Source organism: Maylandia zebra, linkage group LG11, assembly GCF_041146795.1.
Source record: "Maylandia zebra isolate NMK-2024a linkage group LG11, Mzebra_GT3a, whole genome shotgun sequence".
NCBI lineage: Eukaryota > Metazoa > Chordata > Actinopteri > Cichliformes > Cichlidae > Maylandia > Maylandia zebra.
The window spans coordinates 26,120,753-26,135,848 of NC_135177.1; the positions used below are offsets into that span (position 1 = coordinate 26,120,753).

General features: G+C 39.3%; 3 protein-coding genes across 3 annotated transcripts; 2 read left to right on the plus strand and 1 right to left on the minus strand.

Moving 5' to 3' along the window:
* Nucleotides 1-39: 39 nt before the first annotated feature.
* LOC101465647 (uncharacterized) lies at nucleotides 40-1,731 on the minus strand. Its single transcript, XM_004550937.4, has 4 exons — nucleotides 1,657-1,731; nucleotides 1,500-1,551; nucleotides 1,026-1,176; nucleotides 40-908 (listed from the first exon to the last, which is right to left on the minus strand). The coding sequence occupies exons 2-4, from the start codon at nucleotides 1,537-1,539 to the stop codon at nucleotides 332-334; spliced, it is 768 nt and encodes a 255-aa protein (XP_004550994.1). The 5' UTR covers nucleotides 1,540-1,551; nucleotides 1,657-1,731; the 3' UTR covers nucleotides 40-331.
* Nucleotides 1,732-4,115: 2,384 nt separating this feature from the next.
* Nucleotides 4,116-5,653, plus strand: apoa4b.2 (apolipoprotein A-IV b, tandem duplicate 2). The gene is made up of 4 exons (XM_004550938.4): nucleotides 4,116-4,215; nucleotides 4,305-4,356; nucleotides 4,558-4,708; nucleotides 4,846-5,653. The coding sequence occupies exons 2-4, from the start codon at nucleotides 4,317-4,319 to the stop codon at nucleotides 5,420-5,422; spliced, it is 768 nt and encodes a 255-aa protein (XP_004550995.1). The 5' UTR covers nucleotides 4,116-4,215; nucleotides 4,305-4,316; the 3' UTR covers nucleotides 5,423-5,653.
* Nucleotides 5,654-9,341: 3,688 nt separating this feature from the next.
* On the plus strand, nucleotides 9,342-11,624 carry apoeb (apolipoprotein Eb). The gene is made up of 5 exons (XM_004550939.5): nucleotides 9,342-9,465; nucleotides 9,750-9,815; nucleotides 9,914-10,067; nucleotides 10,161-10,448; nucleotides 10,531-11,624. The coding sequence occupies exons 2-5, from the start codon at nucleotides 9,773-9,775 to the stop codon at nucleotides 10,874-10,876; spliced, it is 831 nt and encodes a 276-aa protein (XP_004550996.3). The 5' UTR covers nucleotides 9,342-9,465; nucleotides 9,750-9,772; the 3' UTR covers nucleotides 10,877-11,624.
* Nucleotides 11,625-15,096: the final 3,472 nt, after the last annotated feature.

Sequence of the window (15,096 nt, forward strand, 5' to 3'; positions counted from 1 at the left end):
TTATGTAAAAGAGAGAAGTCGATTCAAAAGTTAGCCAGATGAATAATTTCCAGATTTTTGTATTTATTTCAGATAACTTAGTGAAATTACAAAAGGGTCACAGTTTCAAACTTCACAACACAATAAAAATGGAATATTTACATTTTTGATAAGTGCAGGGATTTGTTTTAATATGTTTGCACTTATCCATAAATAATGCGGTGGAGGGTGGGGTGCAAACACAATATTGTTTACAGTACAAGACAGATATTCAATTATTGTATTTCTTCAAAACAGAGGTAGACCAGCAAGTCCGGTATCTTTGAAAATGATATAGTAGATGGAGGGTGACTTAGTTTGTGTTGACAAAGGACTGGTAGAGGGACATGAGTTGGGCCTGGAGGTCTTGGGCATAGGGGTCAAGCTTTTCCTTAAGGTCTTCTGCATAAGGGGCAACCATTTGTTTCACCAGGTGCGCTCTGTGAGTGAGCTCTACATGGACTTTTTCAGTCATAGGGGCAACACGTTTTTGGAAGTCCCGCAGGTGCTGGTCCACCTTCTGCTTCAGGTCATCTGTGTAGGGACCCAGTTGAGACTGCAGATCCTTTACACTCTGCTCCAAGCTGGTCTTTAGCTCCTCACTCTTCTGCATCAGGGTGGTCCTTAGGGCTTCAGAGTCCAGGGAATCTGCATAAGTAACCAACTCTTGCTTGAGCTGCTCCACTCTCTGATGAACCTGGGTCTGCATGTTCTCAGTGTAGGGCTGGAGCTTCTCCTTGACTGTGTTTAGTTCCTGCGTGACACGTTCTCTCAACACATCAGCCTCTGTGGTAACTTTGGTGATCAGGTCCTGGGCTGCAGGCTGAAGCTGTTCCTGGAGGGTGACTGCATACTTGCTGGCTAAGTCAGCGCTTTCTGTCAGCCGGGCACTAGAGGACAGATAGTGATTGCCAGATCATCAGTGGCTTGAATGACCCCATAACAGTCATGAGGCATATGCCCATCATAGGGCCAGTCATGCTAGTGCAGTGTGTCAAAGAACTTACTTGACTTCTTGTCCAATTGGAGAGTTTCTTATCATCTGGAGTGTATCATCAGCTGTCTGTGTGGCCTTGGCAATGTAATCCCAGAAAACATCGGTCAGCACTTCCAACTGTGGCTTGGGAGCATCAGCATAGAAAAGGTTGGCATGGCAGCCTGTTGGATGGAAACACGCGTGGTGTGAGAACAGTACAGATGTTCAGTTAATTATTGCCATTGCCATTAACGTTGAACTATAATCAGAAAGTCTTGATGCATGCTCAATCATCCAGGTAAGGAAATCACAAAAAGTTGATTCTGTTCATCTGGACGTAGCGTTTTCAGTGAGAAAAAGGTTTTGTCATTCATCCAAGTGACTTCTTTAGTCTCTGTGAGAGACTCATCCAACTGACTGACACTTGGATTCTTTCAGTGAAAATGCTACGTCCAGATCAACAGAATCACATTTTTGGGATATAATTAAGAAGCTTGGAAATTACCAGAGAGCGCTGCGACGACTAGTACCATAAACACCTTCATGACTGCAACTAGCTGAAAAACAATAACAGTCTGATTAAGTTTTAAGTAGTCTTAAAAAGGTCATAACTTTTAGAGTTGCCTCTTAAAATATTGTTTAAAATGTAGTGAGATTCTCACCTGCTTTGGGCTTGTGTATCTCTTGAGGTTTAGTGTATGTGTGTTGGAACAGTGCTTCCGTGTATATATACTGATGTCAGATGACAGTAATAGTTAAGAGCACAAAGTCCAGAAGTCCTTGCCGTGTTGTAACACCACTCCCCCCCCCTGGTTACTATTGTGGTAGCACTTCTGGATTTTAGTATTCTCCTAATGTGAATACATTTATCACTCAACAATAAATCTTGTATTAGTTCTTCTCTCACCCCTCTCTATAAAGTCTTTAGGGTATCATCGGCTTATTAACTGCCCACATTGCTGTTCAGCAGTACCAGCCTCTAGATAACTTCAGATAACTTTGGTATGCTAAGATTAGTGGACTTTGTATGAGGGTCAGTGTGACTTAAGTAGTATGAGATGCTTAAATGGTTTCTTAAATTGAAAACTGTGGTTTAAAAAGACCTCAAAATAATCATGTATAATAAGATTTTCTTTCACTTCTACTGAACACTTCATAGGTACATTATTTTTTAGCTACTGACATAGTGGTACCTTATTCCTTTGATTGGCATAGATACTAGGGCATGTTAAGTTATTAAAAGAAACTGTTAGAAGAAAGAGTAAGTAAATGTTATTTCCAACTCTCTGGAATGACTTAAAATTTTCATCATAACGACATTAAGGGTGGAAGCATATCTGACATATTTACATGAAGCACGCAAAAAGCAATTTTCTGTAAATAAGACCTGTCTATGAGATGTATGCATAATGTTGTACATCATGAATTGTGCAAAATGAATTGACCTGCAGGAGTATTGAAAAACAATAAGGTTTAAAAAGAGAAATGTACTGCTTTTAGTGTCAAAAACAGGTAGAAACGGTTTGATATTTGAATTCCCTAATGGAATATTAAGGTAGAGGTTAATAATCTACATTCAGTTACAATACAATATGCCAAATGTCACTATCCATAGTAAAAATGTTTTATTTTCTATAGCTTAGAAAAGTAAGTGACACCTGTGAAAGTAACTATTCTCCCACAGGTAGTTTCAGTTGATGCTGATATTGTTTATATTGTTGGTAAGACCTGAGCCCTTTATATCAGGCAGGGACAGCTCAGTAGGTAGCGTGGTGGCCCCATGATCAGAAGGTCAGTGGTTTGAATCCACTGAATGGCTAACCTGAGGTACCCCTGAGCAAGGTACCGTCCCTACACACTGCTCCCCGGGCGCCCAATGGCTGCCCACTGCTTCACAGCGTGAATGGGTTAAATGCAGAGAGGAATTTCTCCATTGGGATCAATAAAGTATACTTTCTTTCTATTACTATTATATGACTTCTCTGTGCAGACTTCTAGGTCTGCACAGATAAGACCTAGAAGACAATGACATAGGTATCACCAACAAATCACAATATACTGTTTAAGTAGCTGTTATACGTTCACCAGTAGTTTTATTGGTTACCCAATTTCTAGTACTAGATTGGATTCTATTGTACCTACAGAACTGTCTTAATTCCTCATGGCATATATTCAACTGCTGGAAACATTCCTCTGAGATTCTGGTCCATACTGACATGAAAGCATCACACAGTTTCTCCAGATTTGTTGGTTGTGCTTCCATGATGCAAATCTCATGTTTGACCATTTTCAAAAATTGATCTATTGGATTTTTGGACGGAAACGTTAATTTGTACTTTTGTCGGACAATTTTTTCAGCTTTATAAATAGTCAAACTGCACTCACAGTACTTTATAGAGGTACCATTTTCAAAAAAAAAAATTCTGGTAAAATTGAGATTCAAGTTTCATACACATACACTTGAGAAAAAGAGAAGAACAACAGGGAAAAATGAAATAATTAATACTCGGGACTCCAAAGTGGTTTCTGGCAATTGGACTATGGCATGTCTGACGTGAAACAGCAGTTACTTTGGCCTTCACAAGCTGACAGTGCTCAAGTCTGCTAACCTTTGGTCAGACTTACACATAGGCCTGCTGAACACTGCCCTGACACAGAAGCAGTGTTGCTGGCAAAATGTAAAACTAAGAGAGACAATAAAATACCTACTGTACACGTAATCAAGTAGGATAACAAAGACATTAAAGCAATAGACTCTATCTGTCTTGGCAGAGAGTTATCACTGACTTGGAAAAAACCTATCAGCTAAGTGATTACAGACTAGCCTGTGTGGGTCGGTTGAGGTTAGACTTATGGATTTTGTATCACTCTAACAGTGGTCAATCATCAAAATACAGCATTCGAGTAGTTTTTAAATTTAAGACAATAGGTGTTCTTGGTTTTTTCTTGTTTTTTAATGGACAACTCACAAATGATGACTAATGTGTACTTGTGTATATTGGGGTATACGCTCAGTGTGTATTCGTGTCAAAGAGGCGTGCTGCATGGATTATCTGGCACAAGATGTCAGCAAAGATAGCTGAGTGAGGCAAGGTGACAGCAAAGCACTAATGTTTGGACTTTGTGATCATTGCTGTCTGCCTTGCTATATAAGCCTCAGTTCCTCACCAGTTTAATACAAGCACTACCAAGTGGACTTACAGATACACTAACAAACTCAGGTAAGATGGAGAGCTAAAAGAATCTTTCTTTGACTGTTAACTGTGTTGTTAACATGCTGTGGTAACTAACTGGTCTTTTCTTGTTACAGTGTCTAAGAACCATGAAGGTCCTTGCTGTGCTCGTCCTAGCTGTTTTCACTGGTGAGTATAAGAAAAATCATTATTCTACTATAAATTTTGGCTCATGAGAACATATATACATAATTAGCAACTATTCCGCTCAAGATAAAGAAAAACGTTGGTGATCAGTGAATATGACCTGTATAAATGTCAAATCCCAGTGAATATACAAAGCTGAAATATCTGCACTACTCTGAATTTATTCATGTCTCCATTAAACAGGCTGCAATGCCAACCTTTTTTATGCTGATGCACCCAAGCCACAGCTGGAGGTGGTGACTGATGCCTTCTGGGATTATGTTGCCAAAGCTACACAGACAGCTGAAGAAACCGTGAAGATGATTAGATCATCTCAGTTCGGACAGGATGTCAGGTAGATCATACAAAACTTGCTAATTATGTTAACAGACAACAAATTATAGTATTGCCTAAAATATTCAGGATAAGCTAGAAATATAACTGCGCTGCCTTGTATTCACTAGCTTTTTTTTTCTTCTTATTTTAATCTAGTGCCCGCCTGACAGAAAGTGTTGATGCTGCCAACAAGTATGCCGTCACCCTCCAGGAGCAGCTTCCACCTACAGCCCAGGACCTGATCACCAAAGTCACAACAGAGGCTGATGTGTTGAGAGATCGTGTGATCCAAGAGCTGAGCACAGTCAGAGAGAGGCTCGAGCCTTACACTGACAACATTCAGACACAGGTCCAGCAGAAGGTTGAGCAGCTCAAACAGGAGGTGGCCACCTACACAGATTCCCTGGACACTGAGGCCCTGAGGACCACCCTGACGCAGAAGAGCGAAGAGCTAAAGACCAGCCTGGAGCAGAGCATGAAAGACCTGCAGACTCAGCTTGGTCCCTACACTGATGACCTGAAGCAGAAGGTGGACCAGCATCTGCAAGACTTCAAGGAAAAAGTGGCCCCCTTGACTGAGCGGGTGCAGAGTCAGATTGCACAGAGAGCCCAGCAGGTGAAAGAAATGGCCACCCCCTACGTTGATGAGCTGAGGGAAAGGCTGGACCCATATGCTCAGGACCTCCAGTCTCGTCTCACCTCCCTTTATGAATCCTTTGTTAAAGCCAATTAAGTTAACATCCACCTCACATGAAACAGAAAAAAGTGCATCTAAAGTGCATCTAAAGAATTCCAAATACCAAGGACATGTTCCTGGTATCTGGAATTTAAAAAAAAATCAGATGTTGTTTGATATATTTACAGTTTTAAAAAAACAGTTGATACATACAAAAAATATGTGTTGGTCTGTGACCACAAACAGTTTTCATATGTTGTAGAAAATAAAGTGAAAGCAAAACTATAATTTCTGAGCCTGTTGTCTTATTTGAGTCAAGGTGATGTTAGATAAGTGTGGGTACCTGGAAAATATATTTCTTTAAACTTTAACACAAGAAGTAACTAGACAAAATTAAAAAAAAGATTTGTATCATGACCTAAGAGATTTGCGGTTTGTTCATGTTAGTTGGCTTTAAAAGCACTTTTTTCAGGACTGGTGATTTGATGACTCGTTAGTAGCTATTATAGAAAAGTTTTCATGCTATAAAGTACATAGATCTGTATGAGGTTTTACTTGTAGATTTGGGCAACTTGGACAGCTGGAAGGAAGCTTGTACATTGTCATTTAGCAAAAATCACTGGTTAAGCTTTCTTGTTTGTTCAGTAGCTGCTTGCAAAGGTTTGGCCCACCGGCACACCCCTGTTAGATAAAATTGTGGGTATTGGACAGGGCATGTTCAGGTTTGTTTCTGCAAGTCTGGAAGTTCATAAACATCTCCAGCTCCCACTTTGTTTTCACTTTTGTGCCTCCATCCCCGCTGCCAGATTGCTCCCACGCTGCCTTACCCAGTGGCAAACAACATTCCTCTGCTCTGCCCCAAGCTGTCACAGACTCTCCACAATGTTACTCTCCAAGATCAGCTAAAGTTTACAATATTATTCTTACTATTATTAAAACATAATATCTTGGTTTAAGAAAAACTGTATGACAGTGGAAGAAAAAAATAGGAGAAAACAAAAAAATGTTTTGAGCTCCTGGCTCACTTTTAATTTTGTTCACTTTGACACAGAATTCGGTTGAAAAAAAATACAACATAGACAAAAAAAAGGCTGTGTCATTCTGAAAAGCACATGCTGGTACATTTCACATGAAGTGCTTTCAGAATTAAATATGAGGGGGGGTTAACCCCTCTCTGAAGAACTGCACTGGCAAATTGTTCAAAAGTACAAGAATGACTTTTCTCATTGTAAAGCTCCAAGAATTACTTCAATAACTCATTTATTTAATCAGTAGAGGTAATTAGTGATTGGCAGCATGAAAGTATGAAAATGTAATTATCTTTCTAGTGATAAATAAACAAATAAATAAATAAACCTATTTCCCAATAATATCAACTGACTTTGTTGGTGACCAAGGATGAACATGTTGCTGTATGATCTCTGTTGCTGGATCCACATATGAGGCTTTATTAATTTAACCTGAAACACTGAATGCAATGTTGGCTTACACTTTCACTCTCAGAAGTCTGCAGTGTAACTTTTGGTTATGGAAATTCTGCTGTTGCAAGCATTTGATTCGAGTCAGCATGCTACAGTCATGCCACTCCCCCTATCAGGGATTCAAACCACAGATGTTGAGGTTGTGTGGGTTGTGTGGTTTTATAGCTTTTAACGTGAAAACAGGCATTAACTGCAGTAACCTCACTGACTCATCTAAACAGATGACTGCCTATTTAATGGAGTGAGATCATCCCAACCAAAAAGTCAAATTCCTTAAACTTTATTCAAGTGAACAACATCAGGGTTACTTTTGTTCAAACTGTCTGTTGCTGTGAAACAAAAAAGGAGAAGCCGTTACAGTAGGGATGAATGTGCCAGATGTTTTATTGTATTACCTCATAGTTCCTCTTGTTTCTCTCTCTTTCACTTCTCCGTCTGTCTTGTTGATCTTTGTCCTGATGGCATGGCAAAGTTAGGATGAGACTGAGTTCCTGCAGTCTGGCCACTTGTTACACGCATAGTCAAGATGGTCTATTTTTTTCTGCAAGAATAGTCACAAAGCCTCTTGTCTGTATTTGTAATCACCAAGATGAAAATAAGTCTTAGTAGCTAATGTTGGAGACTGTTGCATACAAACTGTTGAACATGCTCCTCATGGAAATAAGATCCCAAATGTTGCATGACAATGTTTTTGGTAGTAAGTTGTAATTACTTTGTGTTTGAACAAATGAACTGTAGTTGAACATACAGTATTTTAGCTTGTGACTCCTGCAGTGACATACACTATACCCGTTTTTGTCTTGGAATAAGGATCAAAAGGTCTTTACTTTAGCACAGCTGTACCTAAACCTTGACTTCATGACTTCTTTCTTCTCATTGTTCTCCCCTTTTAAGGAGAACAAAGGATTTTTCAAATACCTCTATACAGACTGACCTCTTTGGGTTATCATGTTGTAATGTTATCACGTAAACATGTTAATTACCTGACCAAACCCATTTGAACTTTGGCCCTAATTACAAAAGAGAAAAACCAAATGGGCTGACAACAAAAAAGACAAGGCCCGAAGGGCAAATGTCATTATACGTGGGCAAGAGTGAACTCATCCTGCAACTTGTTCGGCAGAAATATGTGAATTTTATCAAATGTAACAATAATAATTCACAGCCAATGCAACAACAAACCTTTAAAGCTTTTAAAGCAATGTAAATGCAGGAAAAATATGCACAATGTCCCATGACTGTTCTGTCCTGCTGCTAAACAAATATTTGGTGTTTAACAAGCAGGGGTAAGTAACTTCTTTCTACACCAAACTTCCTGACTTACACCAGTTTCAAAATCCTGGAAATTTTCAGAATACAATTGGTTGTGAAAGCCTTCAACATAAAACCCATGTTTTATTTTTTTCCTCTGTCACATCTGTATAATTTAGATCTTTTGCTCAATATGTTCACTTTGTTCATTGGATTTATTACCTGTAATCCTTCTTTTGTACAGCGGGCATGTTGAGGGTTACCTAATGTGTCCCCGAGTCTGAACATGCTCATCATGTTGGGGTAACGCCTTCTGGCACTTACTGGATATTTGTTTTATTTTATGTCTGCACGAAAAAAAAAAAAAGATTTAGAAACTAGAAAGTGGAAAATACATGGAGGTGCATATGATATGCAAACAGTAAAACCACTCATACTATATTCAGTTGAATGTGAGAGCAGGATTGTCATGCAAATGTGCCATGTGTTTGGGGGTTGCATGTCTATATGGGGTGAAAAGGTGAGGTGTCAATACTGTCTGTGTATTTAGATTGAAATGCATCTGTGAAAGGCTGCTTTACATCCTGGAGCCGAAACATGAGGATTTGTATTCAGGGAGCACATGGTGATAACATCAAAGAAAACATGCAAAGTTGTGAACAGCCTCCTAAGTTATTCAAGCATCTGTAACAAACCTACAATGAGCACTAGAGGGGGGGGGGGGACTATTTGCCAAATGGCAATACTGCAATAAAAAGGTTAGAAAAAGGAAAAACATACAAGTGATTTGCGAAATAAACTCCGATGACGCTATCTAAAACTTGTGTTTCTGCATGCTCACAAACGGTTTAATTGTTTTGGCAACTGTTCAAAACAATTAAAAACGTATGAGTAGGCTACTTTAATAGATTGTGTAGGTTATGGCTTTATTTCTATTTCATTTTGCACTAATAATCTATACGTCAATAAGGGCATTAAATCTCTGACGGAGAAACTTTTACTCTAAAGTTTTTATTTTTTATTTCTTCAGATACTGCTTTTGCTAATAAATCTAAGAATAAAAACGTGAAAACTGAATAATGTGACGAATATTTGTCGTTGCGTTGAACGTGGAACTTTTACCCCGTTTGTTCTCGTGACAACCAGATTGCTCAATTCCCCCTCCAACAAAGCACACCGTTTAGGTTTCGGTGGCACGTTAGGCAGAAGAAAACATGATTATCTGCAGACAAATCAACATCATCATCACCATCGCGCGAGCGTGCCCGCGCGATCGCTCTCTGCGCAACACGCGCAGAGACAGCCTCCCAGGGCTATAAAAACCCCCAGTCACCAACTAAAGAGCACGGAGGAATCTCAACCTCACAGGTGAGTGAAAGACGATAGAAAGAACGGAGAAACACGCTGTCCTCTTTTGTTTGATGCCAAGTCTTAGAAATTATGAAGTTTCACTTTAGTTATTGGCTGAGTTTACTTTTGCACATATGTGTTAAACGTAAAACTCGCGTTGTTTTTATTTTTATTTTTTTTTTTATTTTTTTAATTTCCAGTCCATATCGTAGTTTATAAAAACACAGTAAATAGTGTGGAAGATGCAAATGTAAATGTTATTGTATTGCTGATTTTCTGAGCGTTCCTTATGCTTTTCATAGGTGTATCTGACTGTCTAACAACCATGAAGGCTGTAGCCCTGATCCTTGCTCTGGCAGTCATCACTGGTAGGTGGATTTACTTGCTGGTTTAGTATTTATCAGTCACACTTTATTATATTTGAGTTACTTTATTTATCCATGCTTTCTATGTGTGCCCATTATAGGCTGCAATGGCCGTGCTGTTCGCCAGGCTGAAGCCACTAAAAATCCATGGGAGGAAAGTGTGGATCGCTTCTGGGAGTACATTGCCAAGCTGGGCCAAAATGCTGATGGAGTTGTGGAGAACCTCAAGGCCTCTCAGCTCAGCAGGGAGTTAGAGTAAGTGAAGCTGAGCAATTAATCAGTACTTTCCTTTGTTTTTTCTTGCACTGAACTTACATTGATTAGTGTTTCTTGTTCTTCTGCTTCTAGCACTCTGATCACTGACACCATGGCAGAGCTTGAAGCATACAAAAATAACATTCAGACCAAGCTGGTTCCCTACACTGAGACCTCCACTGCCCAGCTTTCTCAAGACGTTCAGCTTCTGATCAACAGACTGCAGAAGGACATGCTGGATGCCAAAGAGCGCGGCACTGAATATCACAGTGAGCTCCAGGCTGTGGTGGACCATAACACTGGTGATCTCGAAAGCCGCATGAACAACTTCATCCATAAACTGCAGAAGCGCCTCAATAAGGACATTGAGGAGATTCGCAAGTAAGTTGGGCAGAAACTTTTAGAATTCTCTCTTGCGTTTAGAAATATAAACTTTAATCGAACCATTCCTTTCTTATTTTAGCACTGTGGCCACCTACATAGGTGAGATCCAGTCCCGTGCCTCCCAGAACCTGGATACAGTGAAGGAGCATGTTGAGCCCTATGTCCAGCAGGCCAATGACAACACCAATAAGAAGCTGAGTGACATCACTGCTATGTTGCAGACACAGGCTGAGGGCCTGGGTCAGCAGCTGGAGACCCAGGCTGAGGGCATCAGGACCCAGCTGGAGGCCACTGCAGAGGAACTACGCACCTCAGTTCAGGGGAAGATTGAAGAGATGACAGAATTGTTCTCCCCCTATGCCACCAAGATCCGTGAGCAGTTTGAGGAGATTGTAGACAAGATCAAGGAGTCAACCACTGCCTAAAGAGAGACTCTGAAAGTGGTAGATGGTTGGTGAAATGGCTACACTGCTGATTTCTTTACACCCAGGTAAAATGAGAAAAGGAGAAAGTTGCTGATGATCTTTACACTGAGTGTTCTAGTGTTCAGGATATGGGGGTTGAATAGAGAGACAAGGGAGGATAAGGTGCAGAACAGTCAGCAGGTGTGTTCTTCCTTCTGCACAGTCACCCTTTCTTATTTTCTCATTGACTCCCTTAATCAGTGAACACAAGCACCACAGTCAATAACAACCTTTCTTATGCAAAAAGACAACAATTATTTGTAATATCCTTTGCTTTTCTACTTTGAATTAACTGTTATATCGGTCTATTCCCACAAGTTTTTGTATTCAATTTCTACATTTTGTTTGGTTATTACCGCAGAGTTTCAGCTTGAGCTTGAGATTTCATCCCGTTATCCTCCGATGCACATAACAACAATGTCTTTCATTTCAATAAATGCAGTGAACAACGATCTCGTTTCTTCTAGAAGTGATACCGAACCAACAAAAATGAGTCCTGTTTATTGTTGTTTCTGTGTTGCACTTCACAGAGAAATGGATCGTAAAATTACTTGATGCAAATAATCAGTGAGTAAAATGTAACACCTGTCTGTACTTCACAAGTGTGGTTAACATGTTGTATGCCCACCATGCTGCTCTCTGTAAGTGCACTTTCTTTAACTGCAGTGTGCTGAACAGTGCTGAGTAAATAAAGAACCTAGAAAAAATAGTTCCTTTCACTGTTTTTCTTATCAAACATTAATGAGCAATCTATTATTTAACTTTGGGTTCAGTTACACCTGATGAGTGGAAACAGCTGATGCTGTTGGTGACTATTTTAAATAATTACATTACTGCTTTATAATGTAGATGAGATGCAATTAATGCTTGGAAACTGGATTATTTTGCATAATGATGCTATGGCATTATAAAGTATAACATGTCTAAAATCATCTATAAAAGAATAGCGGTCTTGATGGCTTTTACTAGTAAGATTATCAAGCCATTTAAAAAACGTAGCGCCCCTGTGCTGCTGTCACATTGTTACATTTGGCAGTGGTTACATAAGACCATGTGAGTATTTATATAATGGCTTATATAAAGCAGGGGTTAGCACTGTTGCCTCATGTTAAAAAGGTTCTGGGTTCAAAGACCAGCTGGGTCATACTGTGTTGCTTTTCCTTGTGGTTAAGTTTCTTCTGGGTGCTTCAGTTTCCTCCCACAGTGGAAAAACATGCTTATTAGGTTACTTGACTAATCTAAATTGCTCATTGGTGGAACGCATAAAACATGATGACTTATATGTCTCTACTTGTCCATTTTGTGATTGACAGGTGACTTCTTCCTGGTGTAAAAGTGTTAAAAGGGATGGGTTCAGTTCCAAATCCCCCCACCTACATCCTCCATAGCAATCATAATGGATAAGTGCAATAACAAGAACATTTGAAATTAAAGCCAGGCTCCCTGTCTGTTCCTCTACTCCACCATAAGCATCAGGATTCTTTTGGTTTGCCTTCCTTGTTCAGCCACCCCCTTACATCCCTTAGTTTACCCTTTTCTAGTCCAAACTTGTTAAAATCTCCCTTGAGATTCCTTTCTCTTGATCCCAGCAGGCATTTGGGAACATTCTGTGCCACAGATTAAATTACCATTGAGGTGATGGTTATCTTGCCTAAAATTTATTTTATAAGTAAACCACCACCAATATAGAATAAGAGACTTTGACATATATAGAAAACTGCTTATTTTTTCCCATCTTTCCCCGTATTTTGTCCAAAACCTTTTTCAACTAGCGGTTTTAGTAGTGTAAGAGGATTTTAAGAACAAAATTATGTTTTTTAACTTCAGTTCAAAGGCACCATTCACAGGAAAAAAGGTGGCTTTGGCTGTCATACGCTGGAAATGGTCCTTTAAATGAAAAAGGGTAAAAATGGCTGTTTAAACACAGCATGATTTTCTCTTTGAAGTTTGAGCCCGAGGCCAGTAGGGGACACCATTTGTCCCCTGTTCAGATTTTCTTCTCCACTTGAATCCAGGAAACACAAAGATGCAGCTGTGTTTTCTTTATTGGGAGAATAAGTAAACTATACATGCCACATAAAGAAACATAAACGGTGCTTCGAGAGCACACATTTTTGAGGATTAAGTTTCTGCAGTCGCGACACAAAATGACTTTAGAAATTTCACATTATTTGATAAAAATACAAATTATTGTGAATACAACCTGAAATTAAAAGCAATACAAGAATAGTGAAACGCAATAAAAGGATTCTTGATGAGAAGTATAAGACTTGTCCATGTTCCTGCCACACCAAACGTTGGATTCTAATGGAAAAACTTTGATAACACTCTACTTACTTTCCCTGACTTTCTACTTTACTTTTTTTTTTTTCAAAATAATCATCAGGTCTCTCTGATACAGAAAGTTATATCTATTTTATTCTGTGTTTTTTTCCCTGAATTGACTAGATTTAATCCGTTTCTTTTCTCTTCAAAACATGTTTACCCTTTCTACCAGTGCTAAAGGGCACTGAAGAGTGACTAATGATATGACTACGTGTTTATCCTCGGTGAAATCACTTCTTTCAGGAACCAGGGTTTATTTGGAACAGACAAGTGAAACTCCTACAGTACACAGTCAACTGTGTTAAAGGATCAGTCATGGATGGTAAAAACAGGAAAACCACAAGCATCCTGCTACCTCAGCAATTCGGCTCTGTCTGCACTCTAAGTGCTAAGAATTAAAGGAAAAGAAGAAGGGAAAAAAAGCAGGTGCTATCTAGCCCATGACTGCTAGTAACCCCAAAAACATCCCTGCAGAGATTTTACCTCCTTTTAAAACCCCCACTCTTCTCACCATCCTTTTCACCTTCTTCAGAGCTGGCACACAACATCAGTCACCACAGGGGCCTTGGCCAAACACAAAAACAGCCCTCCTGTAAGCTTGTTATTCCAAATTGTGAGCACACAAGACATGCACTTTCACGCCCTATGCCTCCTACAATTATTCAAGAGGAGTTTCTGTGCACGCAAGCTCAAGCTCATAAATAAGCCCACCAGCCACTCCATTACAAAAGAGATGGAGATGCTGAGGCATGTTAAGTCGTATTTAAGTCAATTAGACCAGTCATCATAGCAGTAACACCTTATAGGCCAAGTCATCAGCAACAAATGGACATTGGCCTTTTGCATCAGACTGCTTGCTGTGAAAACAAAATGTTAAGCAATGAGGTCTTTGAATTGGTAGATGCAGACTTCCTGGCTCTAACTCGGCTCATAATAGGGATTACTGCAGTTCATTCAACTGTACTGTTTTTCCGGTGCAAACTGACAAATTGGAGCATGTATAGTTTTGTCCACTTACACCTCTTATAAGCAAGGGGAGGTTTGTATAAGACAGATATGAAAAGAAGAACTTTATCTGCTGCTTTTGACTTTCTAAAACCAAACAAATAACAAATGATGTCATGTTACATCAATGTTAATGTTCATTAGGGTTGAGCTATTATGACACTATCCGTAGGAGTAGAGGTGGAAAAAAAGTTGCTGAACAGTTATTTAATGATAGCAGTTAAGGTTTGCTCCAACCTCTAAAATATTATGTAATATGCAAGAAAAGAAAGAAAAAAGGACATTTCAGAGAAAGTTTGTGTTAAAAAACGTGCACCATGTATCAAAAGCAGGCAGATTTAACCAGTATTCATTGCAGTCTAGTCACCCCACATTAAAAAGTATTAAAGGCAAAGTGTTTGATACAATTAAACATTTAGCCAGAGCTTCAGGTCCAAAGGAGGTTCCAAATGGTCAGTTGGTGATGATTATATCACTATTGAACTATTGTTCTTCTACATCATATCTCACCTTATCTACTAAGCTGCTGTTTCTGCCATGAATGCACATATCTTCATATCCTTGTGATTTGATTTTTTCAAAAGTATATATACACATACTTATATTGTCTTTATGCTTTTCAATGTCTCTCATGCTTTTTTTCTGAGTACTACCTGTAAATAATAATTACACATAATACATCACTTCATGACTGTAATCTAGAGTCTCTCTCTCTCTCTCTTTCTCTCTCTCTTCCTCGCTCTCTCTCTTTTATCACCGTGGTGGATATCACACAATCTTGCTGCATAATAAATTTGAGCACGTCTCTATTACAATCAACATATCTTCATGTAACTCATGTGCTGGTCAAT